The 25591-nt window shown below is 39.3% G+C and overlaps 2 protein-coding genes and 1 long non-coding RNA gene across 8 annotated transcripts in view; 1 reads left to right on the top strand and 2 right to left on the bottom strand.

Moving 5' to 3' along the window:
* Positions 1 to 9390, bottom strand: part of LOC103480074 (uncharacterized) — a 69290-nt gene extending 59900 nt beyond the window's left edge. For all 3 annotated transcript variants that reach the window (XR_536042.1, XR_001777561.1, XR_001777562.1), the window contains exon 1: positions 9306 to 9390. This is a non-coding gene — a long non-coding RNA (uncharacterized LOC103480074). The remainder of the gene's footprint in view (positions 1 to 9305) is intronic.
* Positions 1 to 22038, top strand: part of rap1gds1 (RAP1, GTP-GDP dissociation stimulator 1) — a 97800-nt gene extending 75762 nt beyond the window's left edge. For 2 of the 3 annotated variants that reach the window (XM_008434825.2, XM_008434826.2), the window contains 8 exons: positions 3850 to 3993; positions 9381 to 9512; positions 15647 to 15781; positions 16562 to 16687; positions 18267 to 18406; positions 18766 to 18892; positions 19285 to 19413; positions 20313 to 22038. In XM_008434825.2, coding sequence (XP_008433047.1) covers positions 3850 to 3993; positions 9381 to 9512; positions 15647 to 15781; positions 16562 to 16687; positions 18267 to 18406; positions 18766 to 18892; positions 19285 to 19413; positions 20313 to 20440 — 1061 coding nt within the window. In that variant the 3' untranslated portion in view covers positions 20441 to 22038. The remainder of the gene's footprint in view (positions 1 to 3849; positions 3994 to 9380; positions 9513 to 15646; positions 15782 to 16561; positions 16688 to 18266; positions 18407 to 18765; positions 18893 to 19284; positions 19414 to 20312) is intronic. The other variant, XM_008434827.2, reaches the window with a different exon arrangement.
* tspan5a (tetraspanin 5a) overlaps positions 21488 to 25591 on the bottom strand; it is a 63597-nt gene continuing 59493 nt past the window's right edge. The window contains exon 9 of one of the 2 annotated variants that reach the window (XM_008434820.2): positions 21488 to 22646. In XM_008434820.2, coding sequence (XP_008433042.1) covers positions 22442 to 22646 — 205 coding nt within the window. In that variant the 3' untranslated portion in view covers positions 21488 to 22441. The remainder of the gene's footprint in view (positions 22647 to 25591) is intronic. The other variant, XM_008434823.2, reaches the window with a different exon arrangement.

The following is a 25591-nucleotide window of genomic DNA, read 5'->3' as shown; positions in this document are numbered from 1 at the left end:
GGAGGAGGCCTCGGTGAAGACCCAGGACACGCTGGAGGGATTATGTCTCTCGGCTGGCCTGGGAACGCTTTGGGATTCCCCAGGAGGAGCTGGAAGAAGTGGCTGGGGAGAGGGAAGTCTGGGCCTCCGTTCTGAAGCTGCTGCCCCCGCGACCCGACCCCGGATGAGCGGAAGAAAATGGATGGATGGATGGATGGATGGATGGATGGATGGATGGATGGATGGATGGATGGATGGATGGATGGATGGATGGATGGATGGAAGAAATAAATATATCACATCTAATTAAAAACACAAATAAGTGATAAGTTCTTTACTGTTATTGTCCAAGTTATATGTATTCTCAGTACTAGATGTGGTCTCAACAAACCCATGACACTTCAACAATATTATTTTACCTTTTATCTGGAAATAGTGTGTTTATTCTTGCCATACAGTCCTCTGTATTAATTATTGCTCAAAAGGTCTTGCCATATAAGTTTACTCCTCTGTATTTACTTTAGTTTCTTAGTTTATTCTTGCATTTTCTTATTCATCCGTTTCCATTTAGTTTCCTTTGATTAGTATTATCCTCTCTTTGTTTATTGCTATGTCCACATTAGTTTCTTTCCTGTTGCTACATTTATTTGATCGTTTGTTGACCATCAGTAATATTCACTCGTCACCTGCTGCGCCGCCTAATCGTCATGTGTTTCACATCATGTGTTGATTTTTCACTTTTCAGCGTCGGATTCTCTGTTTTTATGCCATAATTCACATCTAGTTTGTCGCTYCGTTTTATGTCCCACTTCTCCTGTTTCAGAGTTTTGCGCAATGTGCGCAGCTGTTTTTTTTTTTTTTGTTTGTTTGTTTTTACCCCCTGAGGTGCGCAGCGGTCGGGAAGCATATCGATGGGGAAAAGCAGACTGACATAAACCTTTTAAAACAACGGAAACAATTTCTGCATTCTGATTATTGAAATTTAAAAGTGCTGTGTTGTTCTATCACAGCCGTTTCATACTGGATCACTTACAGCACCAGTATTAACGCTATAAAATGAATGCTCTCTATCGAGGTATCACCCATGGAGGGATTTCTTTATTTAAATGGGTTCATTTTTCAGAGGGATACAAAGTGAAGGTATCGTGATTTATAAGTGCGATTTTCTGTTGTCCTTCCATGGAAGCGGGCAGCTTTCAAACAGAAATAAAACACTTTTTAATATAATTTGCTGCTTTGACATGATCACAGAACTGCCAAAACATATGTACAAAAATACCAGACAAATGAATCACAGCAACGTCACTTCTGGGACTGACGGGGTGAGCTACCAGTAGCAGGAGAGGAGCTGCGCCAAAATCTAACAGAAGCTAACAAACACTGAATAGAAGAGCTGCCATCGATACAGTTGCAGACAAACATGATTTAATGTTACACAATACAGTTTTACCAAGTTGCTCAAAGTCTAAACTGGCATTGTTGTGCATATAAGGTGTAAAGTTTACCCTCAACCAAACGCCCCCCAAAGGCATCCCAGCGCCCCCCTTTTGTAAAAATGTCCGCCAGCGCCCCCTGCCGTCCTCTGAACACCCCCCAGGGGGCGGTACCGCCCACGTTGAGAACTGCTAGTGTAGAGCCACCCTCCAAAGAAAACAGTAAAGACCATTATGAATATATTTTTTTAACCAGCTATGAGGGGCCAGACTTGTATCATCAGCAGCTTTATTCAGATGACAATTTAGAATTATTTTTGTTATATTTATGAATGGAAATTGTGAAATCATTTGAAGATTACTTTGTAGTTGTTCAGTACAAAATGTTGTATGTGTTCAAAATATTTGGAGCAATAAATAATGAGTTAGTCTGATCTTGTTCCTTTGTTTCGAAGTTTGATTAGTGACTGTTGTGTTGTTTTGTAATTAATTAACCTCACTGGAGTCACTTAAATAAGGTAAAACTAAAGAACAGCACAGAATGTGAAGCTGTTTCATTGTGAACAGAAAGGTGTTTGGTACTGAAACTATGATAGACTCACTTCATGAACTGTGAACTGAAATATTAAAACCCTGACTCATAAGTTCTACTTTTCGATAGATGGACGTACATTCTTGTTTAAAAAAAAAGACCAACAGCCACATAACGTTCAGATAAAAATCAGGGTGATGCAATTTCTACATACGATTTTCAAATAAATTTCAGGTTAATGACAAATAGAGAACTCGTCATTAACCTGAACTACCAGCTTGATAATAAACTGGTTTTAGGTTTATTAATCGTATGAAATTAATAAAATGTTCTTCAAATGAAATACATAGTTTTGAGTAGATTTTATTTTAATTTCCGGGGCAGCAGACCCCACTAGGACTGTGTAACTCCGCAGCTGCTTGTGTCTCATTAATGTTGGCAGATGTTCACAGGTATGATGTTGTCTGATTTTGTTTCACATATTTACAGCTCTGGAAAAAATGATCAGTTCTCTGATTTTACTCTTTATAGGTACACGTTTAAGTAAAATGAACATTGTTGAACTACTGACATGTCTCTGAAATTTTTTATTCATTTTCAGACTTGTCAGTGTTTGAGTTTTGATTTGAGGGAACCTGCAGTGTGACATACTGAATAGACACGTACAGTTATATCTCAGCTGATTGTAATTTGCCTGAATACCCTGTTTTTGAGAAGCTGTTTTTTTTCTGTTTCTTTTTTTTCTTTCTTTCTTTGTTTTTCATTTCTCTAATATGAGAGAATAATTACTGGCATGTATACTACAAATAAAACTTGTTCAGGTAGTTACATGATTGTATTTCCAAAGTGGAAAATCTCAATTAAAAATATTTTGGCAAAAAAACAAATATTCGTTTACAACAGCCCTAGTTTCTACCCTATACTGTATATTTCATGCATTCCTTCTGGATAGGATTTGAATTGGAGTTTGTGTTTAGCATTAGCTTCTGCTAAATAGTGTGTTGGTTTATCATGTTAGCATGAGCTTCTGATAAATATTATGTTGGTGTAGCAATTCAGTGTTACTAATGTTACTAATATAATTAGTGTTGTAGGGTTAGCGCAACTAACTTTTTAGTTTCCACCACTGATAACAGCATTTTTCTATCTGGGCTTGACAAATAAGTTAATTGTAAAATAAAATAAAGGATTTTTCTGATAGTAAAACAACCCAAAGCTTCCTGTTATATGCTGAAATCTAACTCCATGATGTGGCTGTTGCAATCATCAGCTGATGCATATCAGCTGATATGCCTCAGCTTCCTCTCCAGAAACTTCTAACACCATTTCGGCTTCCTCTACATTCATTTTTAAACATCTCACTGATGCAAAACATTTCTGAACTCAATCAGTGCAAACGGTTGGCGTTTATCTGTGGGGAGGTTTGATGATTGGCAAAAAGATTGGTTTTTAGTCCATCCAATTTGATATACAACCTTAACCAAGAAAAGCAGATTTATTCATGATTGCTTTTCCAATATTGTTACAGAGGTAAAAAAATAAATAAAAATAAATTCACGTGTCTATTTACCTTATTATATGTGCTTTGTTCTTATGTTAGCTAGGAGCATCCAGGGATTAGCTACCATGACCACCAGATTAAACAGTGTAATTAGTATAACCCCCAGAGTGGTCTCTGTTCTGATACTGCTGTATTTCATTGATGCTCTAAATGTTTTTATTGAGATTTTCCCAAGGTAAAAATAAAATTGAATAAAATATTTTGAGCTTTAAATAGAATTGGCCTATTAAAAAGGTTTATGATTAATTTTTAATCTGGGGATTGTGGACTACTTGTATTGTTTAAAAATCTACATTAATGCAGTCTGGTGCAGTTGTTCCATTTTGTTGTCCTTCTCTTCCTAGATGTTATAAAACTGCAGCTGGTGGAGGCAGGCCTAGTGGAGTGTCTCCTGGAGGTGGTGGCTCAGACTGTGGACGGTGAGCGGGAGGAAGACATCGCCCAGCTCAAGACTGCCTCAGACCTCATGGTCCTTCTGCTACTCGGGGGTAAGCTCTGCTCAGGGGACATCAATACGTACAGTGACTTGGAACTCTGTCTCATTTTGTATGTATGGATGGAGGTTTCCATCACAGGGTTTCCCCCAGAAAACTTGCTAAGCCCGGTGGTCGGGGTGCCGAGGCAGTCCACCGTGTTTTTGTTTTGTTTTTGTATAGAGATGTGCCGATCAGGTTTTTTCCTGCCGATTCCGATTCTGATCACATGATTATTATTTTTTTAATCATAAGCACTACCGGTTACATTATGTGGAAAAAGGAACCATGAATTCACCTTCATTTAGACAAAAACTTGATTTAATAACTTTTTCCGAGAAAAAAACAAAACAGGCATTGTGCAAATTGTACTGCTATCGGTAATACTATCTTTAACAGACTGAAAACATATGAAGGCTCTGAAGAGGCTAAATAATGCAAAGAGTCAAAATAAATCCTCTCAACATTGCCAAAAATTTCAAGTATAAAACTTTAGGCAAATACAGGATCCATTACAATAAACAATCCTGAGTTACTGAATGAAAACTTCCTGATAGCATGGCGGCTAGCTGATTACTGCTAGTTCTGAGTGGCTGTTTTTGACTGAGCGGAGTAATTATGCAGAACAGGGAGGAGGCAGATGAGAGTGATTATTTTTTCAGAGATTATTTGTCTCATGTTAGGACAGCGAAAGTTTTATTACGTATGTAAAATTAATTTTTTTAAGTTAGACGCTGCAGTTTTAAACAGAGGTTCGGTGTGAGAGTTCACTACCAGGTGCAGCAGAAGCGGCGGTTCGTCTGTGAAATATTACTACCTGTAGTGCGTAGCAGTGGTTCAACAGTGAGAACAGAACCAGCGTCTTACACCGCAGCTCGAACACTTAAATAATTTTGCGGGTTATTTGTTTAGCTTTCTGACCGTCATGCTAATCCGTGTGAGTGTAGCTGTGCGCTGCTTTACCTGCTATCTGATCGCTCCATATGTCTTTTTTACTGCAGTGAGTCTCTATTATGGGGGCGTTTACACGACAACGATCCAACAAAAACGGCACTTTTGTTCCGTTTTTGTTGGATCGTTTACACGATAACGTTCTGATTACGATCTGTGTTTACACAGTAACGGTGCACATCGAAAACGTGTAATGCTCTCGCTGCGCCTAGTTGGAGCTAGGTTCTTTGAAACTTTGAAAGTGGGCATGTGTTTAAAAAAAAGTTGTACTTGAAGGCATGTGGATTTCCGTGAGAGAACACGCATTGTGTGCGTCTGATTAGGGCGCATGCAGTTGGAAAAAGTGGGAAAACTTTGCCGAAAAACCTTGTTTGAGCTTTCACGGTGTCTGTAGGGCCCGGACTGGAAGCTGTTTATTGTTTTTACCTTGGAATGGCCAACAGTCTGTTATTCCTATATCAATTTGATAAAATTGATATCTTGTATCTTGTTACGTTTTAACAAGATACATATCACGTTTTAACAAGATAACTATCACGTTTTAACAAGATATGTATCACGTTTTAACAAGATATGTATCACGTTTTAACAAGATAGTATCACGTTATAACAAGATAAGTATCACGTTTTAACAAGATACATATCACGTTTTAACAAGATACGTATCGAATTTTTTTTTCCTGCGTTATAGCAATGCGCTTCCGTACTATATAGCCAAACTCCATCAAAATATGGCATTGTTTTTATGCCATATTAGATTCGTCGTGTTGATGCATTTTGATATGCTTCAATTTTCCACCAAAAAATGCACACTTCCCCATTCACGACATTATTTAATTTTTAACCAATTTAGAACACTCTCTTTGTCACTTTCAGGAATTACTGAGTAAATGCATCTTATTTTCTGGATACAAAGTTAACCTGTAAAGAGTGAGGTTTTACCGATGTCTATATTTGACCAGAGTAAAGTTAAAAATCTGTCTCATTTCAAATGGTCTCCTGAGGGTTTCAAATATTTAGGGGTATTTGTTGACGGTAACCTTAAAAACCCCTTTAAACTCAACTTAACTAGCCTCCTTCAGAAGGTGAGCGAGGATTTAGGAAAATGGATGGATTTACCTCTCACATTACTTGGTAGAATTAATGTCATAAAGATGAATATCGTCCCTAGATTTGTGTACGTGTTTCAGTCACTCCCAATTCATATGATCTCTTTTAAAAAATCAATTAGAAAATTTATTTGGCACGGTAAGCCACCAAGACTTAGCATGGATAAATTATCGCTGCAGTATGAGGATGAAGGTCTGAAGCTCCCTAATTTTCAACTATGCGGCTCAGTTTAGGTTCTTGGCACAGATGTTTGACTTGCAGACTCCTCCTTTATGGCTCAAAATTTAAACGGAGATAAAAGAAGAGATGCCAATAAATTTGCTTTATAAATGGGATTATAAAACTATTAAAAATGTAACTGATAACCCTTTAATAATACAGTCAATCCAAAATTGGTATTATGTAAAATCATCTCAAGGACATATACAGCACTCATGTCAACTTAAATTATAACTGGTATGGATAGTTCCAGAATCAAATGGGAAAAGGATTTGGGAATATCTATTGAAAGGCAATTATGGAATAATTTGTGCAGAGAAGGTTTCACCTCTACTCTTAATGCTCGATTTATAGTAGTACAATTAAATTTTTTACATCAGTTATATGTTACCCCACAAAAATTACATAAATATAACTCCAGTATATCTCCTCTTTGTTTTAGATGTGACATGCAGGAAGGAACATTCCTCCATGCTACCTGGCAGTGCTCTAAATTGCAGGGTTTTTGGAAGGGGGTTTGCAAAACGCTATCAGACATTCATGGCATCACGATTCCAATAGACACGGAAATTTGTGTATTGGGGAAATTTATGAACTCCAATCTAAAGACAAATTATGATAAGAAACTTACAGAAGTCCTTCTGGCAGTTGCTAAAAAATGTATTACAACAAAATGGAAATCAGACGCCCCCCTTCCAATTAAAATATGGCTTTGTGAGATAAAAAGCAGTGTGACCCTAGAAAAAAGAATCTATTTGATGCAGAATTGAAGTAAGACTTTTTATAAAATATGGCAACCATTTTTAAGGTATATGCAAAATCTACCAGCACATTGGATTGATTGATCATCCTGTAATCGAGCTGAACTCGACAGGATTTATGAGCAAATCTGATTCCATCTGTCTCTGATTCATATACATTTTTATTTCATCCTTATTGATTACCCTCCTCCCCCACCTTAGTCACCCCTATTCAGTCCTTCTTGTTATTTGGTTGTTGTGTTGTATTATTGTAAATGTATTTTACTTAATGTTTGAATGGTGCTTTAGTGTGAACCATTTTTGTTCTGTTAGTTAATACTTGTGATATTATTACTAAAAACCCAAAATAAAGTATTCTAAAAAAAAAAAAAAAGATGTTAAAGTGACAGGAAATTTAAAAATATCACTCTGGAATTATACGTTAAGGGAAAACATCACCAGTGAAACACTACTTAAATCAACAACTAGTCTTAAAAACAACAAATCAAAATATACAATTAAAATTAATATAAATTATATTTGCACTTTTGTTTAATCCAAATTAAGTCAGCAGCTCCATCAGGCCCCCCAGGGCTTCAGGGGTCCCATAAATGCTAATATTTTATCACAGACCACAGATACATGGATGTAACACTTGTTTATTGAGAAGATCAATACTGCTAAATTTGATTCAATTTCAGCAAACATAAATTAAAATATTTTGAATTGTTTAACATTTAAATGTAAGATTTTAAGGAGCTGGCAAGTTTACTTTGTAAAAGTTCAAAGAACAATATTCATAGTTAGATTGTTTTGTTACCCTAGCTACAATTTGATGCTGTGAGTTTAATCTTTAAATTTGAGCTCTGTTTGTTCACAAATGCAATTTAGTAAACTGCAATTATAAGTGATTGCTTTTTAGGTTGTCCAATTAAACTACTCCCCCTCTCTCAGATTAAATCCAACACATCTGTTAGAGGTGCTGATGTTTTTATCAACAAAAGGGACCTCTAAATCAAATTCTGCTCAAGGCCTCATACAGCATGATGAGATAATCTGCTGCACTACGCAGAGATATGCAACAAACAGGAGATTTAATTCAATGCTGCTAATGTGGCTTTAGTAGCTCTTTCATGTCATGTCTGTTGAGTTTTTAATAAGTGTCACAGAAACTATTTTGGTTGGACGAGTTTCTCAGATCTCCACGTGGTCGAGCACATTAACTCTGTCTGAGTAAGTGGACAAAGCATTTGATACGGTTTGATGCATTGTGTAACCGGAAAAATAATGCTGAAAATAATAATATAATAATATAAAATCAGCGTGATGCATTACAGACAGAACGCGAAAGCTCCTCACCAGTCTGAACTTGTATGATCAGGATAGCACTAGTTCGTTAACTAATACACCAGCCAACCGGGAACACATAGATAAACTTTATCAGCGCAGGCAGAGCCGGGTGCTGGGCAGCGTGTTGAGATGGGAAAGCCGCACAAAATTCTTTGTTCACAAATATAAATCATTCTTACCGCTCGCTCAACGCACCTCTGACTACTGCACAAATGCAGTTCACGTAGAGCTGCGCAACCAGAGCTAAGCAGAGTGGTGTTTAAAGTCCTACCTTGATCAAAAACTCTGGAAAGAATCATAATTCCTCACAGGGGATTGATGTAAATATCCATACAGGTCAGCCTGTGTCCAGTTTGAGTGACAGGAGGCGCGCGGGATCCGCGCTGAGGTAAACTTAATCCAGCTTCTGCAGTGTGCGAGGCAACGCGCAGAGGCAACGCTCAGAGGCAACGCTCAGAGGCGCCAGCGGTGTGATTGGTCCGGCTTTAAATGCATAAACTATAAATCTATCTTCTATAAACATATCTTTGAAGCGCTCAGAGCAACAGAGACGCTTGCAATCCAGCTTTTTTATTATTATTATTTTTCTAAACACATAAACAAGAAAGGCTTAGCCTGGCGGTGGCGCTAGTAAAGGATGGCGGGCTGCCAGGCCTGTAATAAACTGGGGGAAACCCTGCATCAGCTTTACCTATGTCCCTATGTGAGGGATGTAATGTATTGTAATGTAAATGTGATGTAATGGTAATGTATGATAAAGTTCATGTTCATCAGAGCCATGCTGGGATGACTTCCCTGTTATATAATTCATATCCTTTTATATAAATATGTCATAACTGTACAACAGACCCATGCACACTGATATGTAAATATACATTCTGCATCCTCTTTCTGCTCCCTCTGCACTTTTCTTTCGCTTTAGACATTTCATTAATTTCTGTTAAAGCTGAATTGAACCTGTCTTGTAAGCAACCCTGCAGTGACTTAGCATGCAGGCAGCAGCTGTAAGCTGTCCTCCATCTCTCTGTGCAGATGAGTCCATGCAGAAGCTGTTTGAGGGAGGAAAAGGCAGTGTCTTCCAGAGGGTCCTGTCCTGGGTCCCATCCCACAACCACCAGCTGCAGCTCGCCGGGGCTTTGGCCATCGCAAACTTCGCCCGCAACGGTCAGCTCTGATACTGCGCCAAGTGAAACAGACAAATGTTGGCAGGATTAGACAACAAGTGACAAACTGAATTCATGCAATGGAGGGGTGTAAGAGAGAACGGGCAAAAGATGAGCAGTGCGTGTATATACACACACACGTATGTATGCATGTATGTATATATAGATGTCCAAAGTATATATATATATATATATATACATACAGTGGGGAGAACAAGTATTTGATACACTGTTGATTTTTCAGGTTTTCCCACTTGCAAAGCATGTAGAAGACTGTAATTTTTATCATCAACTGAGTGATGGAATCTAAAACAAAAATCCAGAAAAATACAATGTATGATTTTTAAATAATCAATTTCCATTTTATTGTGTGAAATAAGTATTTGATACACCAGAAGAAAGAAACTTAATATTTGGTACAGAAACTTTTGTTTGCAATTACAGAGATCAGACGTTTTCTGTAGTTCTTGACCAGGTTTGCACACTCTGCAGCAGGGATTTTGGCCCACTCCTCCATACAGATCTCCTCCAGAGCCTTCAGGTTTCGGGGCTGTCGCTGGGCCACACAGACTTTAAGCTCCCTCCAAAGATTTTCTATTGGATTCAGGTCTGGAGACTGGCTAGGCCACTCCAGGACCTTAAGATGTTTCCTACGGAGCCACTCTTTAGTTGCCCTGGCTGTGTGTTTTGGGTCGTTATCATGCTGGAAGACCCAGCCACGACCCATCTTCAGTGCTCTTACTGAGGGAAGGAGGTTGTTGGCCAAAATACATATACATGCCAATACATGGCCCCATCCATCCTTCCCACAATATGGTGCAGTCGTCCTGTCCCCTTTGCTGAAAAGCATCCCCAAAGAATGATGTTTCCACCGCCATGCTTCACAGTTGGGATGGTGTTCTTGGGGTTGTACTTATCATTCTTCTTCCTCCAAACATGACGAGTGGAGTTTAAACCAAAAAGTTCTATTTTTGTCTCATCAGACCACATGACCTTCTCCCATTCCTCCTCTGGATCATTCAGATGGTCATTTGCAAACATCAGACGGGCTTTGACATGCGTTGGCTTGAGGAAGGGCACCTTGCGTGCACTGCAGGATTTTACTGATCGTTTTCTTTGAGACTGTGGTCCCAGCTCTATTCAGGTCATTGACCAGGTCCTGCTATGTAGTTCTGGGCTCATTCCTCACCTTCCTCAAGATCAATGATGCTCCACGAGGTGAGAWMTTGCATGGYGCCCCAGACCGAGGGAGATTTTCCGTTATTTTGTATTTCTTCCATTTTCTAATAATTGCACCAACTGTTGTTGCCTTCTCACCAAGCTGCTTGCCTATTGTACTGTAGCCCATCCCAGCCTTGTGCAGGTCTACAATTTTATCCCTGATGTCCTTACACAGCTTTCTGGTCTTGGGCATTGGGGAGATGCTGGAGTCTGATTGATTGAGTGTGTGGACAGGTGTCTTTTATACAGGTAACGAGTTCAAACAGGTGTAGTTAATACAGGTAATGAGTGGAGAACAGGAGGGCTTCTTAAAGAAGAACTAACATGTCTGTGAGAGCCAAAATTCTTACTGGTTGATAGATGACCAAATACTTATTTCACACAATAAAATGGAAATTAATTATTTAAAAATCATACATTGTATTTTTCTGGATTTTTGTTTTAGATTCCATCATTCACAGTTGAAGAGTACCTATGATAAAAATTACAAAGCAAGTCTTCTACATGCTTTGCAAGTGGGAAAACCTGAAAAAAATCAACAGTGTGTATCAATTACTTGTTGTCCCCACTGTGTGTGTGTGTATATATATATATGTGTGTGTGTGTGTGTGTGTGTGTATGCGTGTACGTATGTACATTTCTTAAGAATATCTTTTCATGGGACAACACTGACAAATTGACACTTCGACACAATAAAAAGTTGTCTGTGTACAGCTTATATAACAATGTAAATTTATTCTTCCCTCAAAATAACTATTAATGTCTACCACCAGCAACAAAAGTGACTACACCCCTAAATGTCCAAAGTGAGCACTGCTTGTCATTTTCTCTCTAAAATGTCATGTGATTAGTTAGTGTTACTAGGTTTAAGGTGTGTGTATAGGGAGCAGGTGTGTTAAATTTTTAGCACAGCTCTCACATTCTCTGATACTGGTCACTGAAAGTGACTAGTATCATGGCACTTCCATGCGGTGAAGGCGGACGCTTCTTTCCTCTCCCCCATGCCTGCCCTGCTTCCTCTTGTTTTTGTCCTGTCTTTTTCTATATTGATGTCACCACCTTCACTCATGTCTTTGTTTTGCCCCTTTATTTTGTCTGAATGTTGCCATTTGCCCTAATGTGTCCTTTCCTCTTTTCCTTTGGTTTATTTTGCTTGTATTTCCTTTTAACTCATTTAAAGCACTTTGAATTGCCTTGTTGCTGAAAATGTGCTATATAAATAAAATTACCTTACCTTACCTACCTCATGGCAAAGAACTATCTGAGAATCTTAAAAGACAAATTGTTGTGCTACATGAAGATGGCCAAGAGGATTGCTAACACCCAGAAACTGAACTGCAGCACAGTGGCCAAGATCATTCAGCTTTCTAAAGAGTAAGGTCCACTCAGAACAAACCTAGCGTTAGTCGTCCAAAGATGCTCAGTGCACATGCTCAGCGTCTCATCCAAATGCTTTCTTTGAAAGATGGGTGCAGAAGTGATGCAAAAATTGAAGAGGTCTGGGGTCAGCCTGTCAGTGCTCAGACCATACACCTCACACTACATCAAATTAGTCTGCATGGCTGTCATCCCGGAAGGACGTGTCTTCTTAAGTCTGTACACAAGAAAGCCCGCAAACAGTTTGCTGAAGACATGTCAAGAAAATACATGAATTTTTGGAATCAGGGTCGTCTGGTCTGATGAGACCAAGATTAATTTGTTTGTTTCAGATGGTCTCCAGCATGTGTGACAGCTGTCAGGTGAGGAGTACAAAGTTAAGTTTGTGATGCCTACAGTCAAGCATGGTGGTGAGAATGCCATGGTCTGCATGAGTCCACCAAGTGTTGGGTAATTACATGTCATGAACTCCAATCTGCACTGTGAAGCAGAGAATGATCCCCTCTCTCTCGAAACTGGGTCGCAGGGCAGTGTTCCAGCATGATAATGACCCCAAACACACCTGTAAGACGACCACTGCTTTATTGAAGAGGCTGAGGGTGAAGGTGATGGACTGGCCAAGCATGTCTCCAAACCTAAACCAAATAGAACATGTTTGGAGCATCCTCAAGGGGAAGGTGGAGGAGCACAAAGTCTTGAATATCTGCCAGTTCTATGATGTCATCGTGGATGAGTGGAAAAGCATTCCAATGGCAACCTGTGAAGCTCTGGTGAACTCCATGCCCAGGACAATTAAGGCAATTTTGGTAAATAATGCTGGCCATACAGGGCTGCACAGTCGCGCAGTTGGTAGAGCTGTTGCCTTGCAGCACGAAGGTTCTGGGTTCGACTCCCGGCCCCGGGTCTTTCTGCATGGAGTTTGCATGTTCTCCCTGTGCATGCGTGGGTTTTCTCCGGGTACTGCGGCTTCCTCCCACAGTCCTAAAACATGACTGTCAGGTTAATTGGCCTCTCCAAATTGTCCCTAGTTGTGAATGTGTGTGTGCATGGTTGTGTGTCCTTTCTGTCTCTGTGTTGCCCTGCGACAGACTGGCGACCTGTCCAGGGTGAACCCGCCTCTTGCCCGGAACGTTAGCTGGAGAGGCACCAGCAACCCTCCCGACCCCACTAAGGGACAAGGGTGTAAAGAAAATGTATGGATGGCTGGATGGATGCTGGCCATACAAAATATTGACACTAGAGGAACTTTCAGTATGGGGTGTACTCACTTTTGGTGCCGGTAGTTTAGACATTAATGGCTACATATAGTTATTTTGAGGGAAGAATAAATTTACACTGTTATATAAGCTGCAATAGACTACTTTTCATTGTGTCAAAGTGTCATTTTGTCAATGTTGTCCCATGAAAAGTTATACTTAAATATCTGCAGAAATGTGAGGGATGTACTCACTTTTGTGATACACTGTGTATATATTGCAGGTTTTTCAGTTATCCTTTTGACTGAATAGTTGTGCCTGCAAGTATTTTCCATGTTTTATGCCTAAATTAGGTGAATATATTGCCAGATCATTTTTTAATTTTGTCAGATTACACAGTAGCATTTAGACCTAAAGCAAAAAATTAACAGTCAATCCAGGTGATCGGCAGTTATCGGCCTCAATGATTATCGGAATCGGCAGCAGAAAACCTGATCGGAGCATCCCTTATATGTGCGTGCATGTATGTATGTACATGCGTGCATGTATGTACATACATACATACATACATACATACATACATACATACATACATATGTTTGTGAACTAGTTGAGTAGTTTAGATTTTTCTTTATTTTTACCATGATTTTCTTATTTTCTCATTACCAGTTTTTGTATATGAAATGTCAGGTTTGTTCATCAATTTCATTCACTTGTTTTGAGGAAAATGTGTGAGTTGAAAGCAAACTAAATGAAAAATGGAATCAGAGCATCTCCAAAAGTAAAAGAACCACAGCTGCACTGGTAAAGTCAACTAGGTAAAATACTCGGGTGAAACACATCTGAGTGCTCAAGTAATCAGTTAAGCAGACCAATCAAATGAGACATCATTGGGAAACGTTTTGGGCTGCACTGGTTAAAAGGGAGAGGACCAAAGTTTTTTGGTTGGTTGTGTCGAGACATAAAGAACAGATCAACAACACTGAGAGGAAAGGAGACATCTTAGGACACCAGGAAGAAGGTGGTGACAGCCCATCAGTAAGACAAGTCATTTACAAATGGAGGGCACTAGGCATCACTGCAACGCTGCAAAGAAGTAGACAGCCATCAAAACTTGCACAAAGAAGCACCAGAAAAATAATAATGTAGGTAAAGGCCAACCCACGCATCACCTCCAGAGAGTTCCACACCTCTCTGTCTGCAGCTGGGATAAATGTATATGCATCTACAATCAGGCAAAATATTAATAGACCTGGTATTCATGGGAGAGTTGCTAGAAAGAAGCCACTGCTCTCAAGAAAGAACAAAGTTTCCCATTTAAACTTTGCCAGAGAGCACTTGAGCAAACCAGAGGCTTTCTGGAAGTCCATTCTCTGGAAAGATGAGTCCAAAATTGAATAATTTGGCCACAATCAAAAGTGCCATGTTTGGAGAAAAGTCAACACTGCATTTACAGAAAAGTACCCCCTACCAACAGTGAAGCATGGTGGTGGAAATGTGAAAGTCTGGGCGTGCTTTTCGGCCTCTGAACCTGAATGACTCCATATGATCCAGGGAACCTTCAATTCCCAGGACTATCAACAAATTATTGACCAGAATCTCCTGCCAGCAGTCAGAGTTGAAACTGGGACAGAAATGGATTATGCAACAAGACAATGACCCAAGGCATTCCAGCAAAAATACCAAAGAATGGCTCAAGAGAAAGAAGATTCGCACTCTGGATTGGCCCAGTCAAAGTCCTGATCTAAATCCCATAGAAATGCTGTGGAAAGATCTGAAACGGGCAGTACATGCCATGCCAGATGTCCCTCCAACCTGTCTCGACTGACAGAGTTCTACAAGGAGGAGTGGACAAAAATCCCAAAAAGCAGATGTGAGACACTCATCTACAGTAACTGAAGATGTTTGGTTGAAGTAATGGCTGCAAAAGGAGGTGCCACAAGGTACTAACTGAAAGAGTTCACATACTTTTGCACTTGGCAGATTTTCTGTTTTTGACAGATAAAATACTTTTGTTGAATAAATAACAAAAATATGTATCTTTGTGTTCATTATTTGGAAGGTCCACATTACAATTTGAGCTTTGGATGTTCATTTCACATAATTTATCATTTTTCTTTAGAAAACTATGGCCATGTTTCGGTGGTTCACAAACTTTCAAGCAGCACTGTATGTGTGTATGCATATGTGTATGTATGTATGGGTGTGTGTGTAAAATATTTATTTTTCTTTTCTCTTGAACTTTCTTGCAGTAGCAGCAGCAAGTATTATTACTTGATATTATTAGTACTGTCTCCTGATAACCTCATGTCAGGTCATGTTTGCGTTGCACTGTGAGCAGACGGGAACTGCATCCACATGGTGGACACTGGGATTGTTCAGAAACTTCTGGAGCTGTTGGAACGCCATGTTGAAGAAGGCAATGTGACGGTGCAGCACGCAGCGCTCAGCGCCCTGCGGAATCTGGCCATACCTGGTGAGATGCTGCATTTCTCCCACCTTTCACTTGCACAGGATGATTGACCTCGAATAAACCAGTTTATACTGTTTTCACATTGAAAGTTTCATCCTTATTCTCTGTAGCAGTTAGACTTCTACTCTCTTTAAGGTCAATCCTTCTGGCATTTTCAGACTGACCTTTGAACTCATTGTAGTGACATTCCATCACAATGCTAAATGTCCATTTTTGACTTATAGTAGAAACCAGAAGTATACAACTTCTCTGTTCAAAGCCAAGATAAAGACACATTTATTTAGAACTGCTTTTAGTACATTGTAGTATTTTGTCATTTTTATGTTTATACTCACTTTATTTAATTTTGTATTAGTTTCTTAATTTTTATTCCTGTACTAATGGAAAGTACTTTGGTGCAGTACTCACTGTTGTAAAGTGCTATATAAATAAAATTTGATTGATTTTTTTTTTTTTCTCATTGTCCAAATTTAAATCAAACATATCGAACTTCTGATTTCAAAGACATTCATAAATAAATCTCTGACACATTCTCTACTATATTTCTGGCATTTAATTTTGGTAATTCTAATTGACATAGAACAGCATAACTTTGGTCTGATTTAACTTCAGACAGTGAGATGAAAAGGTGGATGTGTGTTTTTATTCAGTGTATGTAAATTCCTGGTTCCAACTGTATTTTCTACAAAAGCAACAAAAGCCTGACGGGTTAAACAAAGCATGAGGAGAAAGTGATGGACCTTTGGACTGGTGTGATGCATCTGCGTCTCTCTATCTCTGTAGTGGTGAACAAATCAAAAATGCTGTGTGCTGGCGTGGCAGACGTGGTGCTGAAGTTCCTGCAGTCAGAGATGCCTCCAGTCCAGTTCAAACTACTGGGAACGTTACGAATGCTCATCGATACTCAAGGTAGAGTAGTTTGTCCCTCCTTTCAGCTCAGTTCCCAGCCAGCACTATTGAGTGGTGAAAGAAATTAAATGATTTAGGTTGAAGATTTTATGAATCAGGACATAATAGGTATGCCCTGATCAGGTTTTTTGCTGCCGATTCCAATACCTATCATCCATGAGGCCAATCTCTGCCAAATTTGAGTGCTTCACCCCCGAAGAAACTTTCCACCGCAACACGCAAACGTCCCCATTCACTGTTAGAGCGTCAAAGGGTGACAGGATTTGTTGCCGTGCGCTTGCGCAGTGTGAAGGACAGAGGAGAAAGCTGCACATGCAGGCTGCTAAGTGAGATAAATGTGATTGATTTTGGTGATCAGCAACAAGAGACGGTGATTGGCGATCACCCATCATACACTTTTTCACAGAAATTGTCTAATTATGATGGGTGGCCGATCGATTAGCACACCTCTAGGACAAAACATGACATTTATTCCTTTTGACCCAATGCTTCAATATTTAACCCAGCTCATTTCATTATTCAAGAACAGAATATATAACAAATGTATTTCTACCTCTTGAACTTCTCCACTTTTCAAACATCAAGAAAAATAAAATCTTAAAAGTGTGGTGTGCTTTGTAGAACCTTTCATTATAATTACAGCTGCAAGTCTTACGATGGGTATGCTAATTAGACGTAGGTCTGGAATTTGACTAGAACAATGCTGTGTATCTTTGGCTGAATGTTAAGGGTGGTTGTTGAACCTCCACCCAGCCTCCAGCAGGTTTTCTTACAGGACTTTCCAGGGTTTAGTTTCATGCATTTTCCCTGTCTTTGATGTCCCCATCGCATCATACTACCATCACCATGCTCCACCCTGGGAGTTGTATGTTTGCGTTAGGTGTTTTGTATTTAAGCCTAAAATTAAGATTTTATTTTATTTCCATTCAACCCAGAAGGTTGTGAAGCGGTATTTGATTAAAAATAGATATATTTTTGATTGTTATGAATTCAAATCTTCTCCTGCGCCTACAAATGTTAAATAAGTATGCACAAGTTGCCTGATACACACAGACAAAACTCCATTTACACACAGATCCGGTTACGAGTGCACAAGAATCTTTGAGACTCATTTCACGCTTCCAACAGCCTGAGATATGTGCGTAAGCCTGCCTAGGCGGAAGGCCGTTGCCTTGGTAGGTTTGCAATAGGTTGACACACAGGTCAACCCTGTTCACTAATTAGGTGTCTTCTGGAGACTGAATACAAATTCACACCACACTTTTCAGTATTTCTGTTCTAGGTTGAAAACCATGTTTTATATTTATTCCACTTCATTGTACTTTTTGTTCTGTAGCATAAAGTCAATAAAACACAGTGAAGTTTGTGGAGAAGAATCGAAAGGTCCAATGATGTCCAATACATTGTGTAGTAAAGTTGCCACTCAAATCTACTTAATTTGTTTTGATGACCAATAGAGTTTCTTGGTATTCTGCTCAAGCCCAAATTTAGAGTTCTACCTACATACACACACAACTATGAAGAGAACTCCTCCTTACTTGTTGCTAATGTTGCTTGCCCACTTTGTGCCTTGGTTCAGCTCAAGCCGCGGAGCAGCTGGGAACCAATGGGAAGCTGGTTGAAAGGCTAGTGGAGTGGTGTGAAGCCAAAGATCACGCGGGGGTGATGGGCGAGTCCAACCGCCTGCTGTCGGCTCTGATCCGACACAGCAAGTCTAAGGTAACCCATGTTCCACTTTGTTCAGATTTTATTCAACAAAAAGTTTGTGATGGGAAATCTGCTGCTTTTTAAATGTTTCCGCAGGCATTCCTTTTTGTTTTTATGACAGGCTCCAAGCCTTTGAGGTTGGAATGCCTCTTTGCCATCACCCTAATCTTTAGCTTTAAGATGTCAATGACCAAACTAATAGAAGAAAGGCACTTGCTGAGATTTGAACCGAGGATTTTCTTGCTGCTCTGCCTTGCAACACGCCTTTAATCCTGCTGATCTGGATTATTAGACTCATGCTAGGAATACAGATGATTTGGGACTGGGATATTTCATTGCAGTGCTTCTTACCTCTGTTTTTTGGATTGTAGGAAGTTGTCAGAACTGTGATCAAGAAAGGAGGAGTCAAGCATTTAGTAACTATGGCAACCAGTGAACATATGATTATGCAGAACGAAGCACTGGTGGCTCTGGGGCTAATAGCGGCGCTGGATTTGGGTAAGACCATTGATAATCAGAATAGAGCTGACACTGTACATGTCAACTCTATTCTGATTGCCTTTTGTTTAATACAGATGTAACATGTAAATAAAAAATCTGATTCTTCTCAGGTTTTAATAATGATAATTCTTAAATGTTTCTACTTTTGAAACTTCTTAACCACAAATTTCTGAGCTGCACAAAATAATGCTTTATTAGGAAGTGAAAAGAAAATGGTTTAAAATTTTTTTATGAATAGAAATCTAAAACTGATTCTTTTGTATTTGGTCTGCTTCAGAACATCCATAACTGTGTTCCTCTGAGCTTTTCTGCCAGATGGGAAAACAAAGAATACCTTTGTGATGGAAGTTTGGATACTGATGTGATAACAGAGCAGTTTGGGTTTTCAGTTGCAGCTGAGAAGGACTTTGTTGGAGCCAACCTTGTGTCGGTGCTTCACAAGCTGCTGTCTGATGAAAGGAGCGCACCGGAGATAAAATATAACTCCATGATCCTCATCTGTGCAGTCATGGGCTCAGGTGAGAGCCACGTTTGAAGAATATCACCATCTAAAAACTACTCTTCCCTTTGGTCAGTGGTAGGCACTGCTAACTAAAAAGTTATTTGCGCCAACCCTAAAGAACTAATGATAAGCAATAGTTTTGGTAACGTTAAAATGCTACACCAATACAGTATTTAGCTGAAGTTGATTCTAAATTGCTATGCTAATACGGTATTTAGTAGAAGCTAACTCTAAAATGCTACACCAATACTGTGTTTAGTGGTGGCTCCGAAGAGCCTGCAGCATCACCAAGGACCCCTCACACTCTGGGCACCACCTCTTCAAACTCCTGACCTCTGGGCAATAAAGTCAAGAACAGAGTAACAGTTTCTTCTCAAGAACTGTTGTTGCCCTGAGCACAGTATCTAAAAACCTGATCTTTATTTATTTATTCTTAACATCCCAATTCTGTGTTTCTTCATGAGTTGCTATTTTCTAAAATTTTGTTGTGCTTTATACGTGCACAGTGACATTAAAATGAATTCTGATTCTGATTTAATGGAAGTTAATGCTAAAATTCCACACTAATATGGTATTTAGTGGAAACTAATAGTAAAGTGTTAATTCAACCAACATTTTAACATAACATAACGTCTTCACCCACTTCAGAATCCCGCATGGTTAATAACGTCTAACTCTTTGAAGAATTTTTAACAGTCAAGAACCAAAACTTCAACACAGACGACAAACTTTATTCAACTGAAAGCTTACAAAACTAGAATTCCGAAAAATTTAATTTTCTTTTTCAAAGTTAGCAAAAGTTTTAAATGAAAAATGATCTCCACTATCAACGCATTAGTGGCCCACCACTGTCTTTGGTGCTGGGTAAGTTTGTCTGTAAACTGGACTTATTTTCTGAACCTCTTCTGTTTTCAGAGCCTCTTCACAAGGAGGTGCAGAGCCTGGCGATTATTGACGTGGTGTCCAAACTGAGATCTCATGAAAACAAGACTGTGTCGCACCAGGCCTCGCTCACAGAGCAGCGGCTAACTGCCCAGAGCTAAATGACTGTGTCCACTCCCAACACCTCCAACACCCCAACACTCCTGAATGCCTGCCTGACCACCCAACACCTCATGACTGCTCCCCCATTGTGCCCCATCGTCATGTGCCAAGGTACCGCATCGCGTTAACTGCCAGCCAGACATCTGCCCCTCTCCATCCTTTGTCCCCTCAGCCTCAGTCTTAGAAACAAACAGTAAAACATTTTATATTCAAGAGCTACTGTCATTGTAACTGATGTAGAAACAAACAGATTTTACCCAGATGTGTTATATTTAGGTCAAGAAATCTTCCAAGACTTCAGAGGATTCACGTTGTTTCTGTTCGAAAGCCATAAAAATGATTCAGTTGGAGTGTCTCCTTCCACACCTATATCTTTATGTGGACAGACTTCCCACCAGTGATGAACTGGTACTTGACCTGAAGTGATATCTCAGTCTAAACTAAGATTGCCCCTATGTGTGCATGTATGTTCTGCATCAAGCGTGAAACAACAGAAGAAGAGACAACACTCTTTAAGACCACAGCTGTGACACCAGTAACCCACCAAACCAGGTACAAAGAATTTTCAAAAGTAAAAAAATAAAATCTCCTTGTTATGGTTTATTTGATTCAAGCAGCCTACCATGATGTCCCAGTCATGTCTCATGTAGCTGCGGTTTAATCTGAGTAGAACCTGTGGATGTTTTTGTCCTGTTCAAGCTGTGACCATTTTCATTTTGACCTCTTCTGCTGCCCGTTTTATTCTCTCCTGACACCTTGGGTCCTAAACCTTTTATTCTAAGCCTTGGAAGTAGAGATTTTAGTGTTTCAGTTCCACTCCTGTTCCCCACTAATCCAATGGCTGGATATTGAAAGTTGAGCCCCAGACTGTATCCAACCTGTCCCTGATGAAGATTCGGAGTAAATGCAGCTAGGTTTAGGAATGTTGTGAGTGTGCTTTTCCCGACTGAAGCATCATGTTGTTGAACCATCAGTAGAGAAGCAAAAGTCTTAGCTTGGAGCTCTTTGCTTTGATCCAACAGCTTCAGACTTCATGTTATGCTCTGTCTCTGTCTCTTCGTAGTTTCTCTGCAGATTTTACTGTTAGAATATTGAAAGTATGCTCTCTGTTCATATCAGCCAATCCCTTCCACCAATTTACATACAATGTTTACATAAAGTTTCATTAAAGCTTATAGTTGCAAATCCAAATTTGTTAACACATAGTGAAATCTGTGTAAAGCGACTATTTATTACGCTGTGGATGAAGCTCATTTTTTTGATATTTTGTAGATAATAGATGCTATGAAGAGCAGTTTCCTTCCCTAAAGCCGACTGGTTGTTCATGGCTGATGTGGGTTCCTGCTAACATGCCTATCTCAGCATGTGCGACACTGTGCTGTCACCTAGTGTGTTCCTCGGTCTGGGCCCATGCTGCATCTTGTTTTTAAAGATATGAATGGTTATTTATCAGATTTGTGATCTGCTTAGGACACATGCTGGTGAAGATATATCCATTGTAACTGCATAAAAATCTTGTCAACTTAAGTGTGTTGTAAATGTTACAAGTTGTACATTTGAAGGATTCAACAGACAATTAAAAGATAATGGCTGGTGATGTTTGAAGTGTTTATTTTTCTTTGTGTCATTGAATTTATTTTCAGTCTTCCTAGAGAAATCAGCATTTGGGTAATTTCTTCATTGTTCAACATTTCTCAGAGACTGGTTGGAAAAACTGTGATCCTCCATCTCTGATGTTTGCAGGGAAGAAACACATTGTGTTGTGCTTATGTTTCCAAAACCCACCTCACTGAGCTTACAGGTTATTTTCCGGGCACTTTTCCTTCTCAACTCCTGCAGGTTATTTCCCCAACATTCATAGGTCACTTTCCTGGAGCTTATGTCTAGGCATCTTTCTTATACTTTCAGGGTATATTACTAAAATTTACAGGGCAGTTTTCTAGGACTTACGGGTTATTTTATTGAAACCTTTTTGGTCCTTCCCCAGAACTTACAAACTTTCAGAGCAGTTTCAAAAAACATTTATGTGGATACAGACAGGGCCACAAGAAGCAGCTGCATAGAGTGCCCACTATTGAAGTTAGCATATGATCTGTAGCTTCAGACTTATCTGTTATCTGAATCCACTGTGAACTGATGTTATAGCAGCCTTCCATGGGTTTACTTGTTGGATTTTCTCTGGGAACAGGAGGAGCAGGGGAAAAACTGTAAAACAAAAACCAAAAAAATATTGTTTTTTAAAAGCCATGCAAGTTGCAATATAAGTATATACTGTTGTGTTGAAAATAATAGCAGTCCCACATCACTAGCAAAATAAATCACTTTTTTTGTTTGAATTTCAACTTCTACACTGCAAGTAAGTTTCTAGGAGGTTTAGTTAAAGGTATAGAAAACCAACAGACCCAACAGGCATGATATGCATTCTGCTGATTCTGTGAAACTGGATAATTTACTGAAAGGGGTGTGTTAAAAAACATAGCAGCAGTGCTGAGTTCAATTARTGAGGTCATTGATTATGTGAAAAAAAAACAGGTGACCTTTATTCAATGATCAAGGCAACTGACGCTGCATATGCTGGATGTGCATCTGTTCTTGAAAAACATTAACGGGTAGTTCAAGACACTGTTCAGAAGAAGAGCATTCTTTGATCAAAAAATTATTTAAAAAGGGGGAAGCCTATAAAGAAATGTAGAAAATGATAGGCTGTTCAGCTAAAACGGTACCAAATGCTTTAAAATGGCAGCCAAAATCAGAAAGTCGAGAAAGAAAAAGAAAAATAACTATTTGAATGGATCGCAGAATAACCAAAATGGCAAAGGCTCAGCCAATGATCAGCTCCAGGAGGATCAAAAGAGATCTGCCTGTGAGTACTGCAACAATCAGACGATGTCTATCGTCTGATTGCTACCAGCAAAAAGCCCCCACAACGTCCCATTGTAAAAAAAATAAAATACGTGCTGAAGCAGCTACAGTTTGCCAAAGAACATATTGACTATAAATGGTGTAATATTTTGTGGACTGATGAAAGTAAACGTGTTCTTTTTGGTTCTAAGGGTCACAGATAGTTTGTCAAACGTCCTGCAAACTCTGAATTCAAGCCACAGTACACAGTGAAGATGATAAAGCACGGTGGTTCAAGCATCATGATATGGGGATGTTTCTCATACTATGGTGTTGCATACTAGGGATCATGGATCAGTTTGAGCACACCAGAATACTGGAAGAAGTCATGTTGCCATATGCTGAAAAGGAAATGCCCTTGAAATGGGTGTTTCAACTAGACAATGACACCAAACACACCAGCAAGTGAGCAAAATCATGGTTCCAGACAAACAGAATTCAAGAAATGGAGTGGTCAGAACAATCCCTGGCCCTCAATCCCATAGAAAACTAGGGGCTGAGATAAAAAATGCTGTTCATGAGGCAAAACCAAAAAATACAGCAGAATTGTGTAACAGTACAGTGGTCCTGGGCTGCAATACTTGACTGGTGCCAGAAGTTGGTTGACTCCATGTACCACAGATGTGAAACAATAATCAGAAATTGTGGTTTTGCAGCTAAATATGATTCTCAGGAAAGATAAATCTTCCAGCATTTCTTAGTTTATGTAGTTCGTTGTTGAGTTTGTAAAGAAGGATGTCAACACTGCTATTTTTTAACATTGTATTTCTTGACTTTTGGTAAAATATTAATATTCAATTACTTTTTCTGCTTTTTTGCTTTGAAATAGAATGAGCAGCGTCCCCAATGTGTTCATTAAAATACAATTTATGTGAAGAATTTTGAGGTTTACTCACCTTTTTAAACACACTGCTATTACTATAAACATAACTGTACATTATTTTTCTTTATTTGGTCCTTTGACACTGGTTGACTTGCAGAGATATAAGTTGATGTCAAGTCTTCATTCAATCTGCTTCAAATAAGCCACGTTGGATGATTTTCAAAACATTGCTAGTCTGCTGAAGATCATGCCACAGCATCTCATTTGAATTTAAATTCACATTTTGACTAGACCACAGCTGATCATTTGTTGTTTTTTTCTCTCTTAATTTTTCCAGGCAAGTTAGAGGTAGACTTGCAAGTATGCTTTGGATTGTTGTCCTGTTTCATAAGTGAATAGTACTTGAGTTCAAGGGTCACAAACTGATAGCTGAAAATTCTACAATATACGCTCACTTATTGCTCACCAGCAGCGTATATTGTGTATGCATCCACCTGAGAAATTTAGCGCGTGACCCTTCGCCTTCACTACCTTCCTTCGGGGGGGATGGGCGCCAATTTATGTGTTCGCATCCACCTGAATAATATGTAGTTGCGACCCTGTGTGTGTGTGTGTGTGTGTGTCAGTGACGTGCGGTCAGGGGAGGCAGAGCCTTACCTGTGATCATGGAAAGATAATAAAATAATGCTATTTTCACCCTGTGGTTTGGACTATAAAGTACCTATTTTTTACTTGGCTTCAACCAATTCTGATTATTTTTTCTTCAAAATTTCTGGATTTTTGCATTTTCCCATTCAAATGCTCAGAAGCGAAGCCTGTGAGGCAGCAGCAAGCTGAGCCTCACCTGGGATTGCGCAACCTCTTGTTAACTGCACTGTCTGCCATTCTATTTGAGCATGTTCGTCCTGTCTGTACGCCGGCAATACAATGGCTAAAAAACATTTAATATATGGACTGATTTTCCATAATTTAGTTTATGTATATAATGTACAGTGTTTTTTTGTCACCAACTGTGAGTGTATCATTTTTTGTGTGCGGATGAGTGATCAGAAACGGCAGACAACAGATTCGAGGCGAGGCAGGCAGGCAGTTCTCTTGCCTCATGGCAGGGGGCGCTCATGATCCCAGATATTGTGACTCCACAACCGCAAGACACAGTGAGCTAGCCATGGAGCTAGTCATAAAGTACAGCGATATATTTGTTTTCTCCTCTCTTCCGACGTCAACGTGAAAGACTACATTTCTACACTTAAACAGTTTTCTAAAGTGGGTTTTCAATTGAAGCAGGAGATAATAACTAAAGGAAGACCAACACTGGAGCTGAACGTTTTTGCTTCGAGACAGTTTGACGATTCTTAAACGGGGTAGAAAAGACGTGCCGAGAATAGAATTGGCTTTGGATGAACGGATATTTTTGTGCAGAATT

The sequence above is a fragment of the Poecilia reticulata genome, linkage group LG18, assembly GCF_000633615.1.
Source record: "Poecilia reticulata strain Guanapo linkage group LG18, Guppy_female_1.0+MT, whole genome shotgun sequence".
NCBI classification, from domain to species: domain Eukaryota; kingdom Metazoa; phylum Chordata; class Actinopteri; order Cyprinodontiformes; family Poeciliidae; genus Poecilia; species Poecilia reticulata.
This window is presented reverse-complemented; position numbering and strand designations above follow the sequence as displayed.